This window comes from Salvelinus sp. IW2-2015, linkage group LG28 (assembly GCF_002910315.2).
Source record: "Salvelinus sp. IW2-2015 linkage group LG28, ASM291031v2, whole genome shotgun sequence".
Taxonomy (NCBI): domain Eukaryota; kingdom Metazoa; phylum Chordata; class Actinopteri; order Salmoniformes; family Salmonidae; genus Salvelinus; species Salvelinus sp. IW2-2015.
The window spans coordinates 32,696,831-32,717,890 of record NC_036868.1 but is presented as its reverse complement, the minus strand read 5'-3'; the positions used below and the strand labels follow the sequence as shown (position 1 = coordinate 32,717,890).

General features: G+C 43.9%; 2 protein-coding genes and 4 non-coding genes across 6 annotated transcripts; 1 reads left to right on the top strand and 5 right to left on the bottom strand.

Moving 5' to 3' along the window:
• Positions 1 to 3,005: 3,005 nt before the first annotated feature.
• On the bottom strand, positions 3,006 to 7,237 carry rps7 (ribosomal protein S7). The gene is given in 8 exon segments (XM_070435858.1): positions 3,006 to 3,118; positions 3,476 to 3,498; positions 3,501 to 3,663; positions 4,433 to 4,552; positions 5,502 to 5,645; positions 6,107 to 6,178; positions 6,292 to 6,377; positions 7,149 to 7,237. Coding segments are annotated over 7 exon segments (675 nt in total). The 5' UTR covers positions 6,367 to 6,377; positions 7,149 to 7,237; the 3' UTR covers positions 3,006 to 3,040.
• Positions 3,220 to 3,435, bottom strand: LOC111954688 (small nucleolar RNA SNORA73 family). The gene has a single exon (XR_002876027.1). It is a non-coding gene; the product is annotated as a small nucleolar RNA SNORA73 family (small nucleolar RNA).
• Positions 4,113 to 4,334, bottom strand: LOC111954687 (small nucleolar RNA SNORA73 family). Its single transcript, XR_002876026.1, has one exon. It is a non-coding gene; the product is annotated as a small nucleolar RNA SNORA73 family (small nucleolar RNA).
• Positions 4,632 to 4,848, bottom strand: LOC111954677 (small nucleolar RNA SNORA73 family). Its single transcript, XR_002876017.1, has one exon. It is a non-coding gene; the product is annotated as a small nucleolar RNA SNORA73 family (small nucleolar RNA).
• On the bottom strand, positions 5,735 to 5,957 carry LOC111954686 (small nucleolar RNA SNORA73 family). The gene has a single exon (XR_002876025.1). It is a non-coding gene; the product is annotated as a small nucleolar RNA SNORA73 family (small nucleolar RNA).
• LOC111954240 (ribonuclease H1) lies at positions 7,219 to 13,927 on the top strand. Its single transcript, XM_070435934.1, has 8 exons — positions 7,219 to 7,770; positions 7,919 to 8,043; positions 8,224 to 8,394; positions 8,503 to 8,602; positions 8,693 to 8,751; positions 8,881 to 8,961; positions 9,170 to 9,294; positions 13,391 to 13,927. Exons 1-8 carry the CDS (start codon positions 7,643 to 7,645, stop codon positions 13,475 to 13,477), a joined length of 876 nt encoding a protein of 291 aa, XP_070292035.1. The 5' UTR covers positions 7,219 to 7,642; the 3' UTR covers positions 13,478 to 13,927.
• The last annotated feature ends 7,133 nt before the right edge of the window (positions 13,928 to 21,060 follow it).

Here is a 21,060-nt window from a genome sequence, read left to right as displayed (position 1 = left end):
ATTCTCTGGCAACAGCTCTGGTGGACATTCCTGCAGTCAGTATGCAAATTGCAATCTGTGGCATTGTGTTGTGTGACAAAACTGCACATTTTAGAGTGGCCTTTTATTGTCCCAGCACAAGGTGCACCTGTGTAATGACCATGCTGTTTAATCAGCTTCTTGATATGCCACACCTGTTAGGTGGATGCATTATCTTGGCAAAGTAGACATGCTCACTAACAGGGATGTAAACATATTTGTGCAAAACATACTGGGATCTTTTATTTCAGATCGTGAAACATTGGTCCAACACTTTACATGTTGCGTTTATATTTCTGTTCAGTATTATGCAGTATGCAATACGAATTGTCTTGATCAAGGAGGTACTTCGTTGACCATTTAGACAATTTATTAAAAGCTAGCCAATGTTAAGACTAGCCTAGTCAGCTACTGTACATGTCAATTTGTGTTTTATAAGCCATCTGTCCGTGAATACAGTTGTTGAATCATGTTTTGGCATGATTATGTCTCATTTCAAGTAACTAGCAGCAGGCTTAAAGAAACATAAATTCATACACTTAGCATGGAAACATATAAAAGCATGTATAGAGAAAGATGTCTGTCATGCTAGAATGGAGGTTTTAAAAAAACGATAGCTCCATATGCATATTAGCCAATACATATGGTATAGCCTAGCACTTATAGCATACCTCGCTATACATCTTCTCTAAAAACAGCTGTACAATGTGTTCTGCAATAAGACAAGCAGTTTGATTTCTAAACCAGATGAGTTCTCAAATAGCAGCTGCCCAATACCATGGTGGACCTGCATAACGTTGGATGCATAGGAATATAAAGTATGGATAATGATACAGAGGCTGCAGGATTATAGAAACAGCAGTTGGGAAATTAATGTCCGAGTTTGAAATAGTAAATGTTCAGTGAATGGGAGTATATTTAGGTGGTTTAAATTAATAACTTTTTCTACTAACCTTCTAAAAGTTGACGGTGCCAGAATCCAGAATCTCGCCAATCCATTCGTTATTCTAATAACTATGACTTGAGAAATATTTTCAATAATGTACGTTCCACGCATATAGATACGAACAAAGAACCCCATCACAAATAATTGTTAACCATTTGAGTATGGAGACAAGTAACGAAGGTGTCTCGGGCAGTATTTGACGTATGTAAATATATTGTAACCTACCGAGTGTACAAAACAATGGGAACACCTGCTCTTTCCATGACAGACTGACCAGGTGAATGCTATGATCGCTTATTGAGGTCACTGTTTCTGTATGATATGTCGGATTAAGGATTAAAGACAGACACCAATGTTAAATTCAATAGCCTTGTTAGACTCCGTAACAGTCACTACCTCAATCAGTGTAGAAATCCATGGCCAGCCAAATTGAGGCTGTTCTGGGGGCAAATGGGGGTGCAACTTAATATTGTGTTCCTAATGTTTTGTAATGAGGGCAAAATAGTATCCCAACCCTGTCAACAATGTAGCTGACCGATGTAGAGATTTCCATTTTAGTCATTTAACAGACTCTTTTCCCAAACAAGTTACAGGAGGAATGAGGATTAAGTGCCTCGGTCAAGGGCAGAGATTTTTCCCCTTTTGGTTACTGGCCCAATGCTCTTAACTGCTTGGCTACCTAACACCCCGATGTTACTAAGACAAAACACACAAAGAAAAGAAAGACAAACGGTCTCAGTGTTTATATAGTGATGGCAGGGCTAGGTGAATAGATCATGGAAGACGAAGGTGAAAAACCTTAGTGAATAAAGATGCTCAATCAAACAAGCAACTGCATCTGTAGTGGGTATTCCAACTCTAAAACGCACTAGACTAAGACAAAAACTGTGAAATGCATGTGGTCCCAATGTCTAAATAGTGACATTAGGGCTAACTCAAACTGCAGTAGGATGTTCTCCTCACAGGTGAGCGATTCAGCCCATGCTTGGTGAATAGCACTTGGTTGATCTCTGGGAGCAGGACACAGGAGAGATGAACAGATAATGCGAAAATTAATAAATAAATCACAGCAAAGGAATGTAGTTTGTAAGCTAGAAAATGAAACACCCTGACAGATTTGCAGGGTGGGCTGCAAACATCCTAATCCTATTGATAGGATTAATGTGGCATTCGTCAGTATGAATGACGTTTGTGGGTCCTGCTTTTGACGATTAGATTTACACTTGTCCTATACATGTTTGTAGTCTTAAATTACTTAGAATAACCTTAAAAGCTAAATCTCTCCTTGTCCCAGAATGACAAGATAGCTCGTGATAAAGCCATCTGTTCATGCTAGCTAGCAACAGATCTTGTTGCAACCACAGTAGCTAGCTACATTAAAAGGTTGCCGTGTTCAGTTGTCATTTCACAGCTTGGAATGATGGTATCACATATTACAAATAAATACCTTATTYGATAGCAGTTTGTCGGATGGAGATCCCTCTCGATGTTACCAGCTGTCTACTTACTACCCAAGATGCTGATAATGTGATTGGTGATCAGAGATTCTACACAATTTGGTTCAGTTTAAACTTGGCAGCAATTACCTGTCCAGCTAGCGAACATAAGTATKTTTKAATACAYGTGCAAGAGTTGACATTGYCAAATGGAAATTTGTTGAGYAGAAATACACAATATGTAAAAACCAGCTCCTCCCTCGACAGCGATCTTTCTCACCAACTAAAGCAGATGGCTTGCTACGGCCCACCACCAGAATACATTGACAAATAGATTACTAGTCAATTTCATTCTGCATCAGTCAATGTGCAAAACAAAATAGAATACTATCATTGCATGGAGGTACAAAAGCAAGTCTGAACAAACCCTCTTAGCAGTTGTTAGAAGTAAATTATCAAAGCTGCTCCAAGTGTACAGTTAGTTAATTTGAGGTAATGGTCCTACTGTTTTGGTTATCAAGTTCCTTCTGTCAGAAAGGACATCCATCTTGAACATGTATGRACTAGCATGACTAACCCCCTCAGCCCCAGAGAACAGAGCCGTGTTAACAGTAAACACATTTATTTTGTCATCTGCACTTTACAGTTGGAATTCAGGGAACTCAAAAACAACRTCTTTGCCTGTGAGCTTCTTGTAGACGCCAGAGAAGGTCTCAACCTAGAAAATAGAAGAGCAACCACTGGTTAACCACTGCATAGACTAACATTTATAGGTCATAATGATCTGTACAAAACACTAAAACCTGATACGTCAAAAAAAGTTGTACACTGCATGGTTTAGCCCCCCATCATGCCAAAGGGCTCTGGGAAGATGTAGGAATATACAGAATGCCGTCCTCACCAGCCCAAGGGCCGGACAAAGCTTGCTCTCCAACGTCGTGAACGGGACTGTACGTCACAGCACTGTGAAACGCTACGCTCCATACGCCACAAGGACAGAGCCATGTGAGACAACTCACAGGATGTCCACGTTGGTTAAGTTGGGTGAACTAGCAAACTGCTACACGACACTCACTTTGTGTTCAACGTTGTTCTGCGAGCCTTGTCAAGGTGGACCTTGATGAGCCGGCTGCTGTCCTTTCACGCGGATCCTCTTGCAACAATTTCACTGGGGAAGACCAGGTCTTCAAGAATGGCGTCATGCACAGCTGTCAGAGTACGGCTGGAGAAATAAATCACAACTTGCATTAGACATATGGCAAATTAAAAAATGCAATCCTTACAAAAACAAATTCTCCCACCACAAGTCTCATTTAAAATGAAAGGAAGATTCTTTATACATGTATTGGAAAGAGCAAGTCAATCTGAACGCTATGCAGGTGTCTCGAAATCACATCCCTGGAACAAGCAGAGTCTGCTTTAGATAACGCAAGGTAATACGAGGGAACGTTGATTTTGCATCATACGGTTAAGTCTTCATTCATCTGGTAACCGTATCGATTTAAAAATCCCATTCGAAGTTTCAAGTTGTCACATGCTGAAGCAGAGAAGCGCCTTTCTCGCGAGCTCTTTCCAACAACGCAGTAACAAATATCAGTATACAAATAACCAGTAGCAAGCTATATACTGGGTACGTTTCAGGTCAGTGCCAATACCATTTACAATGTGCAGGTTTACTGGAGTGGTAGAAAGCATATACAACATGTTAGTAAAATTGCAACTGCATGGTTTAGCCACCCAGTCATGGCCCAAAGGCTCTGGGAAGATGTAGGAATATACAGAACGCCGTCCTCACCAGCCCGAAGGCCGGGGACAAAGCTTGCTCTCCAACGTCGTGGAACGGACTGTACGTCACAGCACTGTGAAGCGCTACGCTCCCATACGCCACAAGGACAGAGCCATGCGAGAGCAACCTCACCGGATGTCCACGTTGGGTCCCAAAATGGCGAGCAATTATGGCAGCACCAGATATGGCAGAAACGAGTTGAAGCTCTAAACTAGTACCCATTCACACCAACTTTACAGCCATTTAATTGTCTCTTCCAAACAGTATGTAGTCATGCACATGCAGTATGATAATGTAACTTACCTCCTGGACGCTTCTGCTATTCTTGATACGGCTTTTCCTGGTTGGTTTGGGCAGGATTCTCCTCTGCAAGTTTAATGAAAAATATAAGGATTACCAATTTACATAGGCAGACTTTAAAAGCCCAAGAAGCATGCTTGATAACTAATGTACACTGCATGTGTAGCCCCCAGTCATGGCCCAAAGGGCTCTGGAAGATGTAGAATATACAGAACACCGTCCTCACCAGCCCGTAGGCCGGGACAAAGCTTGCTCTCCAACGTCGTGGAACGGACTGTACATCACAGCACTGTGAAGCGCTACGCTCCCATACGCCACAAGACAGAGCATGCGAGAGCAACCTCACCGGATGTCCACGTTGATATTAATGTTACAATCACAGCATGTACACTACACAACCAAAAGTATGTGGACACCTGCTTGTCAAACATCTCACTCCAAACTCATGAGCATTAATATGGAGTTTGTCCCCTCCTTGCTACTATAAACAGCCTCCACTCTACTGGAAGGCTTTCCACTAGAGAACATTGCTCGGCGATCCCGTCTGTGAAATGTGTGGCCTACCACTTTGCGGCTGATCCGCTGTTGCTCCTAGACGTTTCCACTTCACTTACAGTTGACCGGGGCAGCTTTAGCAGGGCAGACATTTTACAAACWGACTTGTTRGAAAGGTGGCATYCTATGACAGTACCACATTTAAAGTCACTGAGCTCTTCAGTAAGGCCATTCTACTGCCAATGTTTGTCTTTGGAGATTGCATGGAGGTGTGCTCAATTTTATACACCTGTCAGCAATCGGTGTGGCTGAAATAKCCAAATCCACTCATTTGAAGGGGTGTCCACATACTTYGTGTGTSTRTGTGTAYATATATCAGTAAACAGTCTTCTCAAAAAGGAACCCATTCTGTTAGCTTGGTTCACAGCAACAGCTTTGCAAACTGCCCCTGCAACTCAGAAAACAGGACCGCTGCATTCTTACCTGTGCAACTCAGAAAACAGGACCGCTGCATTCTTACCTGTGCAACGAAGACGACATGTTTGCCGCTGAACTTCTTTTCCAGCTCTCTCACCAGTCGCACCTGGATTTTCTGGAAAGATTTCAGCTGGGGCACGGGGACAAAGATGATGATGGCTTTCCTGCTACCACCAACTTCAATTTCCTGAGGGAGAGGAAAAGATTTGTTTGAACTTACGGAGGCAAGTACAAACACTTTAGTGGATCGTTTTTTTTTTAGCTGTCTGGATGAAAAAGTATACACTGCATGGTTTAGCCCCCCAGTCAYGGCCCAAAGGGCTCTGGGAAGATGTAGGAATATACAGAACACCGTCCTCACCAGCCCGATGGCCGGGGACAAAGCTTGCTCTCCAACGTCGTGGAACGGGACTGTACGTCACAGCACTGAAATGCTACGCTCCCATAYGCCACAAGGACAGAGCCATGTGAGAGCAACCTCACAGGATGTCCACGTTGGGGTTTAACTCAAATAATAACCCAACACAGCTCTTCTTCCTAGGCATCAGAAACTCTTTCCACATTTAAATAAACMTTCATCTTCAGTTATCCAAAAAGGGCTGAGTAAACAGTCAGAAATAAGCTAAGTACAACACATGCTCCATGTACCTTTGCAGCAGTGATGTTCAGCTCCCTCAGCTGAGCCTTCATGTCTGAGTTCATCTCCAGCTCSAGAAGAGCCTAGAAAGGCAGACATTTTGAATACTGCAAACAGCATTAGCCAAGTGACTAAGTTAAAGAAGTTGTTTAAATTAGCCATACATGCATTARCTAACAGATTGGCCATTGGTTACCTGGGAAATGCCAGACTCGAACTCATCTGGCTTTTCGCCATTGGGCTTGACGATTTTGGCGCTGGTACTGAACATGGCCTATGTTTCTGGAAAACAAGACAGACAAGAAAACCATTTGAGCATATTGTACATCTTTGGACATAATTGAATGTTTCAGATGAACCTAAACAGCAGCAAAGTGGTCCATGCTGAACGCCATCTCACCATACATACATKCAGTTACTAAGTTAACTAGTTAGTGTAACGATAGCCAAACTACTATCACCCAGCTAAGGTTGATCAAACGAAGTCGACACTGGTTGGTTCCACTCTACACATTCAACCATATGATCTCGCAAACAACCGAGCAAATAATTTCATTGAATCAATCTTACTTAGGGTCGCATGTCCCCAAGCAAAATTGCTGGCTAGTCAGCGTYAGCCGGCTAGCAGCGTCTTTCAACCCATGTTCCTTATCAAATGGCTAACTTTAGTTAGCAGCTAASAGCAGGGAACACAGTACTCAAACATACACCATATTTCAAGTCTACAAATCTGACAGGCCACTAAACAAAAGGTAAAATACTAAGCTACGAGGTTAAAMAACGGACTCGTCGATTGACTACAAGCAATTGTTCTAGGAACACATGGGCCTCAAACCGCGCCAGTACCAGTCCTTCCTTCCATGTCATTCACGTTARGTCTATCCTGAAACCCTTCATAATTCATTACACACCGGCCATCCAAAAGCTGAAATATAACAATCTAACGCATCAAACGTCTTACATGCACTCTGATATAAAAAACAGGGGATTTGATGCACATGTACTACATTTTGAAAAKAAATTCCGATTAGTGAGAGCATTATCATAACCAACCTCAGTCAACAACGGCCAGGGAAGAGGCCGGAATCTCGCGAGAGGTAGCTAGAAGTACATCGTGCTAGGGAGTCATGGGATTGCGGAAGTAGCTATGATTTTGAAGACTTTTATCTCCCCCCAGCAGATAGTGTATTTCGAAAGCAAAAGTAATTAATTAATGCGAATACATAGGCAAAGGAGAAGCATAAGTACGTCATGTTACAATGTTTGGCTAGCTAACTTTTATATGTTTATATGTTGACATTACGCTTGTCACACAGAAATAACATATTTGCTTGTCAGATAGCAGCTAGCCTAACGTTAGCTAGTCAGCCAAATATGTTTGTTGGGTTAATCTGCACTGTTTACATGCCTGTACTAGTTCCAATGACAACTAGCTAATCGTTTCYCTAGCATTTCAACACATAGAAAGTTAGTTTGTTCACATTGCTCAAGTTAAGTTAAGTGCAATGACCGGTGCCTCCACTTTCAAGTAATTGCTGGTCTAAGWGATGTTCAGATTGACTGGTCTGTATAGTATAGTACGCAGGGCAGTCTGCAATGGCACAGAGGACATCGTGAAAGGCAAATTCTTCTACGCTGTGAGGAAAGGATTCAAACCTGGCGTTTACAAAACTTGGTGAGTTGTGGTGTAGTTGGCTAGCTAGCTAATTGCAGCTGTAGTGTGTCTTTGCAGCTGTAGTGTGTCTTAAAACTCCTTGGCATTTTTATGATCATTTCTAGTCTAATTTATTTTCATAGAATTGCATGTGTTTACTTTTTTTTAGGGATGAATGTAAGAGCCAAGTTGACAAGTTCCCATATGCCAGCTACAAGAAGTTTGCAGCAGAAAAGGATGCCTGGGCATTTGTCAGAAGCCTAGCAACATCGATAACGCCAGACGTGTCAGAGGGTAGATACAGTAGATGGCTATGTTCTTTCTCTATAGGTCGCTATACTGAAATGGCAATACGATGGGTGCTGATGTTACTGGCTCTAGGAATGGGCAGCACGTCTAATCATTAGACAACTASTGCACCATTAAGGCATGGCAAAATCAGACTTGCACTCAGACCACAATATTATCTTTTAGGAGCCAGCTATGAGGCAACACTCCCTAGAAGAGCACCGGAGGCCCTTGAGTACATACCCATTGGTCAGAAGAGGCACTATGATCACATAGACGAGGAGGAGATGTCCCCTGCCAAACAGAGTCAATACAGCAGCCCATCTTCAAAAAGCTCTGATGGATTCACCTACATTGGTACAGACATTCTCAGTGTGTTGTTAATGTTGCAGATTGAAATGGTCACTGTCAATGTTTTTGGGGTGAATAAAGGGGGAGGAAACAAAGTGTTGTCTTTTCCTCCAGGTGATGCAGTGGTGGTGTACACAGATGGTTGCTGTTCAGGCAATGGGAAGRCCGGGGCCCGAGCTGGCATCGGAGTGTACTGGGGACGTGACCATCCTCTGTGAGTTGATTCAGGCCTGTAGGAAATTATACTTTGAGAGCTTGACACAATAGAGTCCAGAAGTGTTCATGTTGACTGTCTTTATTGTAGGAATGTAGCTGAACCACTGGATGGAAGACAGACCAACCAGAGAGCYGAATTACAGGCAAGTACTGTGTTAATGTCATATTTGCTTTAATTGTTATTATTTTCGACTCATTGAATTGCCACAGTTCCCTTTAGATTGTAACCAACCCCACGAGACGTAATCTCACGTTTTGCTTCTAAATAACAGGCAGCATGTAAAGCCTTGGAGCAGGCCAAAGAGATGAACATCAAGAAGTTGGTGCTTTATACAGACAGCAAGTTCACCATAAACGGTACATATGTGCTGCTTACAACACTCTACCAACACTATCAGCAAGGGCCTGACTAAATGTGGCATGGCATCATGTAATGCCTACTGTGACCATTGGATGAGAAATCCAGAGGTCCCTCCCCTCTGACCTTCTCTTCCAACGGGTTTTGAGAAGGAGGCGAGGTGTATGCAATTTAGAAAAGGCATATGTCGGTGTTTTTTTCCATCAGGTGTCACCAGCTGGGTGAAGAACTGGAAGCTGAACAACTGGAGGCTCAACTCTGGTGGCTCCGTCATCAACAAAGAGGACTTTGAAAAACTTGACATGCTGAATGAAGAGCTGGAGGTTGTATGGGTAAATATCAATGTTGCTCTACATATTTTCACTTCAGAGATTCAGTACGCAGTGTTTTGAGTTTCAGACTAGAACAGTGGTTCCCAAACTAGGGGTCACGACCCCATGAGGGGTCACCTGATTTGAAGATGTGATGGCAGGAGAAACTCCCAAAAGCCTAGTGAAATATTTTAATAATAAAAAAATATATACTAATGTTTGTACCCGCATCTCAAAAACATTTGTGGTTAACAAAAAAAATTTACTTCACGAAATACATTTATTTTGAAATGTATTTGTTCAAAGTATTTCTAAAGGAAGTCGTATGTCCTTAGTTCATTCAATACTTTACCAAATATTCCAGTTTCTATATCGGTCTTCTTTGGGATTGGKTTGGCRGATTGCATTCCTACTTTAAGGTGCATACACCGCCACATGATGTACTGTATGAGACCAGTCACAGCCTACATATATTAAATTCTCTTCATTATTCCTGTTCCTTAAAAGGAACAAAATAGCACCACCAACTAACCCTACAGTATATACCACCATTTCATAAAAATCACCACCCCATTAACTTCTGCAGTAAAATCTTACATACCCAGGTACTCCTCTGCAGCTGCCACCTRCTAATTAAAAACCCACTACCCGATTCCAATACTTTGACCATATCTGCTCCTGCACCATGCAAACGTCCTGTGAGGACAGGACAACTACACACTAACTCTTCTGAAGTCAGATCTCTTATACCAAAATACTTCTCTGCTATTTTTTCTATTTTCTGTGATTTATGTTAAGTTTCTGCAATACAGTTGGTAACCATTGCTATGAACACTCAGAAGCCAACCTTACTGAAGCATAAATCACTCATTGCCCTATTCCTCTGCTCTGACACAAATCTACTACAAATCCTCTCAGGATCCCTCACCCTTGACCCCTCACCCCATCCTCCTCTACTTTCTTCACTGCCTCAGCAAACGACACCTTCTGCTCTACTCTGACTCTGGCCACTTCATCCTGCCTCTCTCGCACCGGACACCTTCGATCCCCAGCAACATGGGCACCCCTGCAGTTGACACACACAACTTTATCCACCGAAGCTACACAATCCTCTCTCCCATACCCTCCTGCACACTTCCCACATCGTGGAATCTCCCTCCTACACACTGCTGTAATATGACCATAAACGTTGTACCTCAAACAGTGCAGTGGATTCTGCACAAGACCTCTAACAGTATAACTGATATATCCTAACATGACTTTGTCTGGTAGAGACTGACTCAAAGACTGACAGTGACAGTTTCACCACACTCCCCACCGGGTCTGCGTCTTCCGATGTAAAATCCTTGAGTCCCAAAAACGTTTCTGCCGCAGCCACAGTAATGTCCAGTTTCTTCGACTTCTTTGAGACTTGTGCTGTATAGTTTATAACTGTGGCAATGAACGCAACCAAATCCACCTTTTTAACACACATGGTATCTTTTGTCTGACAGCAAACATTTACTACAGTCTGTGGTGTATCCTCTACCATCTCTTCACTMGCATCACTAGTGTTCTCAATTCTTTTAATCACYTCCGCATAGGAGATTCGATTGACMRYTCTAACTKTTGCCACCTCAATCTCCTTCACCCTTACCGGGCACTCCAGGAACTCAGGATCATGATCCCCACCACAATTGCAACACYRTCGTCCTTCTACACACCGTTCTTCAGTATATTCTGTTCGTCTGCACACACTTGAAACATGGCCAAATCCTTTAAAATTCTTACACTGCAGTGGTTTGAAAACGAAAGCTCTTACGCTGTATCTTACATAACCAAGCTTCACATGGGTAGGTATTTACTCTTTATCAAAAAACAACACGACCGACAKACTTACTTCTTTTTCTCCATTCGCCCAGAGGGTCAGACGCCAGAAACTAACCACACCAGGAATTATTTTCAGGTACTCAACCTGAACATCTGTCGTCACCCCTGAGATGACTCCTTTGACGGTTGTGCTACTCCAAAGTTCAAAACACAAAACTTCTGTTGTMCGGATTCTTTTGAGCCCCACTGCAATCTTCCTCAGTTATTCAGAAATACAATGAATCAAAATAAGACCACTCCTGGTCACTCGGACTCCACTTTTCCAAGCGCATACCTCACCATTTGACACCTCAAACGGGTTTTCCACATGCATCCTTACTGAACAACCGCATCCCAACAAGAAACGATTCWTTATCATTAACACACGTATCCTCTACTCAAATATTTTGACAATTTCCTTTTTGTTCTAGTTTTCAATGCTACTGTTGTCCATTCAGAATATTCGTCTTCACCAAATGTACTCGACGCGCTTAATTCCAACTCAATATCCACYTCCTCCGTCTTCCTGTTCACCTCCGAACCTCCCCTCTGTTCTTTTTAAAGTTGTTTAAGCGTTAGAAGTCCAGCTCTCATACGTCCCTGTAAGGATGAAGGGGTCCACCGTAGCTATGATCAGTGCCGCCCAGCAAGTCTCCTATATGGCGTCAGTGAAAAATCGCTGAAGGTGTGAGTAGAGAGGAGATGGCAGTGGATGTCCCACAGTCTGCAGTGAATGCCTTGCAGGAGAAGGATCCCGACACACTAATAGTGAAGGTGGACTTTGTTGCGTTTTATAGCGCAAGTGATGAATTGCACTAGTCAAACTAATAAAAAAATCTAAGAAGCTAGACATCTAAGAAGCTAGACATGTGAAGGCGGCATWGATTTCTGGATCTCCAGGACTTTACAGCCGAAGTGTTACAGGGAGTACTGAATGAAGAGGTCCCCCTCCCAGGTTCCTGAACCTGTGTAGGGATCTGAATAGACATTTAAATCTGATTGAAGGAGTACAGTTTTTTAATTTTATTCAGCGTAGTAGCGTGAATTTGGTTAGTGTTTTTGGTATTTAGTATGAATTTGTTCATTGGGGTCTTTTTTACTACCCTGTACAGTAGGTGGCGATCATACACCTTATGAGTGTAGTCTGCCAATAAACCTTGAAGAAGAAGCTCTTTTGCATCAACCAATGAGAGTGCCTTAAATTGGCTTGAAAAGGCTGGCCTACACTTGACTGTTGCATTTGGATCCTTCCCATGGTGAATGGCTACTGCCTCTACGCTGCTGCAAAATAGAATTCTTTTTGAGACCATCCTCGGCTAGTTCTTCGGTGGCTAGCACATTAAGTGAGCAGTGGCGAGTATTCATGGGCGCCAAGGGAAGCCAGCCCCCCCCCCCCAAAAAAACCCAACATAAAACAATGTATCTTTCGTCTCTGTGTTGCATAATTTCACTTCAATTTGCAAAAGGCTGAATGTATCTCACAGGAGAAAGCATCCGAGCGAGTGAAACAGCGCCCCTCTTCAASGGAAGCCAGCTTGGATTTGGCGTCTGTCCTATCGAATAGGTCATTAACAGAAACAACTTGAATTGTTGCATCTCSTGTTGTTGTTGTCCTCCGGTGGCTAGCTAGCTAAAATGTGTCTCTTTCCTAAATTAGCTATGGATGGAGATAGAGATTTGGACTTGTGGTTTTACTAAATTCTCCGTACTGGCCAWTGATTATAACGCCGATTCTGATCCAACCATTAATTCATACATTGTGGTGCCCCTGGCCTGRGAGGATCAACGTGCAATATGTACAGTAGATGGATGTAGAAGGCTAATGTTAACTAGCTAACGTTGCCCATGAATGGAAGTTAGGCAAGCAAGCAGGTAGCCTAGGACAGCAGTGATCTTTTTTGTTTTGTTTTACCCACACGCCACTCTGACTCAAAGGGAACACCCTGAAATCTCCTTCTGAGTGTTAAAGCTCATGGTATCCTTCGCCAGCTCATATCTATGTGAAGCACGATTCAGGGCTCTTGTCTGCATCCGATCCAAACACTGAAGGATGAGACAGCAGTGACGAGGTGTGCGTTGTCGWCCACGCGCCCCGTGACTGTTGAGAACCTCCCCAGGACATGCGTGTATACCCATCTCATCAGTGGTGAGGGAACCCCTGCACTTTGGGAACCCCTGCACTAGAACGTTCAGTCATGGATGATGCACAACTGAAATGACTAACAGTCCCCYTTTGCCTCTGACTATCTTCTCTCTCTTCTTTCTCCAGTTGCACATCCCGGGCCACGCTGGGTACCTAGGAAACGAGGAGGCCGACAGGCTGTCCAGAGCGGGAGCAGCGAAACACTTAGATTAGCCAAAGGAAGATCATCTCATTTACTGCTCCTGGGCAGTTCATTCAACATTTTGGATTATGGTTTTGAATGGAATATGGGAATGATTATATTGTCTGTTCTGTTGGGCTTCCATGTTCTAAATGTTCTGAAATAACATGTCTTGTTTGACATCTTTATGGTTATTTGTGCTTGTACAGTATGAACATTTCTTAATATTCCAAAATCATTCCATCCTGATTGATGAAACGGTTCTGTAACCACTGTGTAATGTACACTTCAGACAGTAGATGGAGCTCTAGCTCATTGAAACAAATCCAATACCTCGGAATAGGACTGGCTCTCTAAATTACATTCCATACTAGGTTCCTCTGTGGAAAGAGGATTCCTCACATAGAAGATGGATTTCTCTGGTTTCTATGTGAGACGTGTGAGACGTGCTGCATGCTTTAAGATAATCGGCACTTATGACATTTGTGTGTGTGATCTAAGGATTATTTGTCTTGCTCAAAAGCCCGTCTGTTACTAGGGCTAGTGGTCACATTAACGTTTCCCTATTCTAAAGAAAAACAACACACCATTCAAAGATCATCTGTTCATGTATGCTCTGACATGAAATGATCTTGGTGATATTCTCTTTGACTACTTGGTGCACAATTCCATCTTCTCCACTTTACTCAGTCAGCTCTTGGCAGATACTACTTAGTCTTTCAGTACGTGTCTCATCCATTCAGTAAGCTGGTGTCTAGACAGTGGGCCTATACGTGTGTGAGGAAAAATAATGACAGCTCTAGCTGAGAGAGAAATCTCCATATAGCCTTTCCCCTCTGTGAGGTTGGTGATTGTAGAAAACCAGAGCATCAGGAATGAGTGTGCCTGTCTCTGACCTTAGCTGGCTGGCTTCTCCACGGCACGCTCCCGGCTTGTCTGGAGATGTGAGGTCCTGCCTGGGGCTGGGTGTTGGAGATACTGCGGCTGCAGTCGGAGGTCGATGCGAGACGGGGTGGAGAGGGGTCACGGCGCTTCACCACATCAGACTGAAGCTCGTTAGGGCTTCGTCTCAACACATTTGCTCCATCAGCAAATATGCTGCTCAGGCATTCATCTGTTTGACACCGTCTCTTCTATTTGGCTCTTGTGGCTAACTAGCTCTTGTCGCCTAGTTGTTAGTTTCGCTTGCCAAGCTCAGGGCAGGTCAGTCACGGCGGATGACCGAAGAGACTTCTGCGTTGGTTACTGTCAAGAGCACTGGGTGTTGTCTGCATGAGTAACTCACAATAAAATCTAGATTTGAAGATGGTATTCTATCAGGGTGTTGACTGCCACAGTGAAAGACATTGCAAAKCCCTGTGGTTATACAGATAATCCATTTGAATCTGTTCTTGTYTTTGGTATAATATTGAGTTCTCTGTGTGTGGCTTGAGGATAAGTATCTAACGCTATTCATCCATGTGAGATGCAGGGGAGGAGTAGYGGACTGAATCCTGAGTCCTAGTCGTTACCACACATCTGGTGCCGACGCAGTTCAGAGACCGCTGGCAGCTGACTCTTGTCATGTGCATTAGAAGATGTGTGGAGAATGATTCTCTCCTAACGAATCCAGCAGTCGTGTGTGTGTGTGTGTTTTACGGTGGTGACGGTGGGAAACATCAAGGGAAGCCACTCTTGGTGAAAGGCAGAGGGAGTCACAATCAAACAAAGCGGCACCTYGGAACAGAACTGACATCTGTTTCCATGACAGCTGTCTGGATCAGCCTAACTAACTCCTGCCTTAGAACTAATGTGACCGTTTGATTTCGCAGTGAAAAGAAAGTCATTCTGTCAGCAGTACTCACTCAGTATTGTTTGGCTTCCACGAATCCAGAGGTAGTCGAACAACAAGTTAGTTTTTATCATCTCAACAGGGTGAGCTAATGTCTTTCAACCTGCTGTCGTCATTGGACATTAATTGGAGGTGGGGAAATAAGGGAGCAACATGAAGGGAATAGGAGGTGAACAATGTTGAGAGAGACTCTTCATAAGCAAGAGAAGAAAGGAAARGGGAGAAGAAAAGAATGTGCACATGCAAAGAAACTTGAAGCTAAAGTCATTGAAAAGTATGAGCGGATGAATCTCGCTACCCACTGTGCCACAGGAGGTTTTACTTCATCAGCCTCATTAGTATATCTCTGTCCCTCTCTACCGGCATTCAGTCTCTCCCACCGTCCCTCTGTTTCTGTCTCCCGGCCTGTCATGCTGTCTCTCTCTCCCACCGTCCCTCTGTTTCTGTCTCCCATTCTCTCATGCTGTCTCTCTCTCTCCCACCGTCCCTCAGCAACCAACTCCTCTCCTCCCCTTCTTACCTCCATCCCCTCCTCCCACACGTCTTCCTCCTTCCTCTCGCCTCCTCCTCCTCCCCTCTCTGGTAAGGGTCGGGCAGAACTGGCAGACAAGCATCCAGGCCCTGTCTTGGCATGGTGCCCCTGGAGTAGAGCCTGTGAGGCTGGGTTACTGTAGGCAGTAGCCAGGCCCAGTGTGGTCACCTCAGAGCCTGACAGCTCACTCCCAGAGACATGCACCGCTGGCAGAGGGGGGAGGGCAGCGCCAGCCTGCTGTCTGCATGTGAGCCATACCCACAGAGGGTGCTTGACAAGGTGAGAGGCTGGCACTGCGGTACTCTGCAGCTCCTCCTCTCAAGGCTGCCTCCAGACCCCCCCCCCCCGGAACACACCTGCTCAGGAAGAGGAACACTCCTAACTCATCCTGTAGCTTGTCGAAAATTGCAGGTATCAGATGGGGTTTTGTGTCCATCTGAGAATAGCAGACAGGTGGTTTAGCCCAGTTTCTTACTCTCTGTAGATTAGACGTATCGAACAATTACAGCAAGTCTTCACTTTCTACCATGTAATTACACAAGATCCATAAACAGTAACAGAGTTTTCTCCACTCGAGCTAGGAAAACTCCACACTGGTAAACTGTCAGTGTGTGTCTTAGTCCCGCTGTTCATCCCATAGCTTGATGAGGAGTCTGAGAACAAGGCATTAGCTTGTGCCAGCATAGAGACATTTTTAAGTCTCTCTTCGCCACAGAGGCTGCTTGGGATGAAAAGCTCCAGTGTGTGCCTGTRGAAACAGAACGGCCTTGAAGTTTTACTGTCCCCTGCTGGCTTGTATAAAAACATCTACACAGACACGCCGCAGTAAGAAATAACTATTTTGAGAGTATTATGACTGAGTTTTACCTGGACACAGTCTAGCATACTAAGGCAGCAAAGTTTGGGCTAGAATTGTTAAAATTGTAGTTTTATCACAGATAGAGGACACATTGTGAACAGGGGTGTCTTTGTAATGTTCAGGTCTGAGGCAGTTGGACTGGCAAGGTTACTGAAACATTAGAACATTGGGATCAGTGCTTTGTGCAGAATGTGTAAATTGACTTCAGGGTCACAATAACATTTCTTTAGATTAAAAGGGCAGTTWTGTGATTTTCCTTTTTTTGATATTTCCACACTATGAGATCGAAATAACACTGACATTGTGAAAATGATGCCCTTTCTGTATAGGAGCTTTTTGAAACAAATGCCTGGAAATTCAGTCACTTCAGGTGGTATGAAACTTTTGTCCCACATCATGATGTCACAATGTGATCTGTTTATAATAGACCAMTGTCTGTTCATCTGGCTAAGGATGGTCAAAAGCCCACCCCCTATCAGCCAATCAGGGCGGTGCATGTAAACATCTTAAAATGTGTTTCATAATGCCCACACAATCAGACCAAGCAATTCAAGGGCCAAAGGAAGTTCAGGGAAATAAATGATAAAAAATATTAAATAAACACACACTGATTTATTAGACATGCAGTGATGAGTTAAAACATAAAATTACAAAGACTGCTTGGGTTCAGCWTATTATTTTCCTTTTGTTGGTTTCTTATGTTGAATCAGAGAGAAAGATAGCATTATGATATGTTATGTAACTATCAAATGCAACCTTCATGTTGCCTTGGAGATATGTTGTACTGCCAGCATGCAACTGTGTCAATGGAACTGTGTTTGTACCAATCTTGTCTTTCTCTTTGAGAATGCTATAAACTACATTATTTATAGAACATTGTCTTACAGAGCCTGTTGCAATTGTAGGAGGTTTGTTGATAATATGTACTCAGGAGAACATGCATCAAGTGCAACAGTAGGGCACTAATGGCGATGATCTGTGCGCCTGTCTGGCATGTAATGACTTTGTCATGTCTGGGAAGAGCCATCTATCTGTGGACCAGCTGAGGGTATGTCTGTCAGCCCCCTCTCCTCCTATACTGTACCCTTCATCATGGTCCTGCAGCTTTCAGCACTCCTTCCAGAGAACAAAACAGGGGGAGTATCAGCCGTCCAGGGTAATAAAAAGAGAGGAGAAAAAAGACACAGAAAGAGAGGATGGGGGGGGGGGACAAATGGTCCCATTAAAGTCAGCAGCTGCTTGCTTGCCTGTGTTCGAGCCGGTCCAGTCGGCCCTGCCGTCCCGTAATGATGCCAAGGTCAGGCGGGCCGCGCGGCGCGCCGCTGCAGTGCCATCCATCACCCGCCAGGGCTCTAATTATCCTGCAGATCCCTAACCAAGCGTGAGATGCCATTACGCAGATGGGAGCTCCTCTCGCTTTCACTGGTCGTGTTTGTGTGTGTGTGGGGGGGGGGGGTGTTTGTGACAGGAGGAGGAGGACAGGGCTGTCACCCAGCTCTCGGTACATCCAGTGCCTCGGAATTGTCATTAGACGGGGCAATGTAGCTCAAAATAGCAAAACAAAAAGCTGCATTCTCAGAACATAATGATTCAATATTTCTGTGCTGCACTACTACACAAAGCTGATGTCGACAAGCTTAGCCAGACCAGCAGAGCATCACAATGATTGTAGGACAAGCCCRGGTCCATAATCCTAGACTTTTCCCCTCCATATCTCATGGCAGCRTTTATTCTTCTCAGCACCAGAAAGATAACACCCCCAAAAAACGATTTGTTGCTGTGAAAACATTGCATTGAGTAAGTCAGAAAAATCTTCGTTATGCTTCTCTCACGGAGGCTAAAGAAAGAGATTTAATTGCTGCTATCAGCTTTTGAACCTAGGTTACCCTCACGCCCCAGGCTTTCCCTGTGCAGCACCTAGAGCACATATTTCATCGTAATGAGAGGTGAATTCAGGGAAGAAACTGTGGGGTGCAGGAACCCAACTGAGAAGAACTGTGTTAGGGGGGAGGGGGGCGTGACAGGAAGGAGAGAGGAGATGGAGAAGACAGACTGAGGGAAAGATGTGAGAGACCCAGGGAAATGAGTGAGGCACTGAAAGAGAGAGAGAGAGAGGGGCAATAAGAAGTGAGAAGAAATCGGAGCGGCGCTAGGAAAACCTGTGAGGAAGTAGATGAGAAAAGAACAGACAGGATAGAATAAGAGGAGCAGGAATGAGTGACACAAAGAGAAAAGACAAGCAGAGGTGAGAAGAGACTTGTGCAAGAGGGAATGTTTGAGGAGGGTGAGGAGACAGTAGGTCATAAGAGAGGGTGAGGTCATAGGGGGTAGAGACTGGAAAGAGGAAGGGGTTGTTGATAGGAGAGGAGARGGCTTTTTGTCATATTGGCTGCAATAGTACTCACCTCTCCTGTATTCACTGTAGCGTTAGACAGACATGGGAGTTGCTCCATAGTTCCCCCTGCCTGATAATCCAGTCTATGGCACGCAACACCCATTTCTATTAGATGTTATTGGGATTCAGTGAGCGGCTTCCCTCTCTCTCTCTTTCTCTCACACACACGTTCGGTCTCAATCTGGGGTGTTAAAATGTTGGTCAGACATCACACACATGAGGTTTAGCAGCAATACAGCACGCCCAGACAGAAAGAGAGTGTTTTAAGAAGGTCATACCAGGGATGATTTTAATATTTGATTTTTGAATTTTAAGTATAATATTGTTATTATTTTTGATGAGGATGATGATGAAAAAGAAAATTGGCCCTTACTGCTATTAGCCCATACACACACATTAAATAACAGATTAACTATATGGAGCAACAGATAATCCCCCCCAAAAATCTAAAGGAAGTGTCTGTCTTATATCTGAGAGACATAAGAAAGATTGGTCCCATGTTTCATGAGCTGAAATAAAAGATTCCAGATTATTTTCCATAGGCACAAAAAGTGTTTCACATTTTGTGCACAAATTTGTTTACATCCCTGTTAGTGAGCATTTCTCCTTTGCCAATATCATCCATCCACCTGATAATATCGACGTATACACTGATTCAGTGAGGGAGTTTATAAGGAAGTGTATAGGAGATGTTGTACCCACTGTGACTATTCAAACCTACCCTAACCAGAAACCGTGGATAGACGGCGGAATTCGTGCAAAACTGAAAGCACGAACCACCACATTTAACCATGGAAAGGTGACTGGGAATATGGTTGAATACTAACAGTGTAGTCTTTCCCTCCGCGAGGCAATCAAACAGGCAACATGTCAGTATAGAGACGAAGTGGAGTCGCAATTCAACAGCTCAGACACGAGATGTATGTGGCAGGGTCTACAGACAATCACGGACTACAAACGGAAAACCAGCCACGTCACGGACACCGACGTGTTGCTTCGAGACAAACTAAGCAGCTTCTTTGCCCACTTTGAGGATAATRCAGTGTCACCGACGCGGCCCTCTACCAAGGACTGTGGGCTCTCCTTCTCCGTGGCCGATGTGAGTAAGACATTTAAACACGTTAACCCTCGCAAGGCAGCCGGCCCAGACGGCATCCCTAGCCGCGTCCTCAGAGCATGCGCAGACCAGCTGACTGGTGTGTTTACGGACATATTCAATCTCTCCCTATCCCAGTCTGCTGTCCCCACATGCTTCAAGATGACAACCATTGTTCCTGTTCCCAAGAAAGCGAAGGTAACTGAACTAAATGACTATTGCCCCGTAGCACTCACTTCTGTCATCATGAAGTGCTTTGAGAGACTAGTCAAGGATCATATCACCTCCACTTTACCTGTCACCCTAGACCCACTTCTATTTGCTTACCGCCCCAATAGGTCGACAGACGATGCAATCGCAATCACACTGCACACTGCCCTATCCCATCTGGACAAGAGTAATACCTATGTAAAATGTAAAAATGYTGTTTATTGACTAGCTCAGCATTCAACACCATAGTACCCTCCAAGCTCATCATTAACTTCTTATGGCTGCAGGGGCAGTATTGAGTAGCTTGGATGAAAGGTGCACAGAGGTGCCCATAGTAAACTGCCTGCTCCTCAGTCCCAGTTGCTAATATATGCATATTATTATTCGTATTGGATAGAAAACACTCTGAAGTTTCTAAAACTGTTTGTGAGTATAACAGAACTCATATGGCAGGCAAAAACCTGAGAAAAAATCCAAACAGGAAGTGGGAATTCTGAGGTTGGATTGAACAAACAGGTGTGCCCGAGTAAAATATGGACGGAAGTATTGCCAATTCCGCACGACTTATGTCTCCACCTAGATGAATCGAAAACTAGTCTCTCTGTAGAAAACCTTTGTCTGATGCCTCTACCCTTGTGAAAGTGGGGCCGTCCGAAGAGACCAGAAATTAGTCAGGTCTTACCATGACCTGA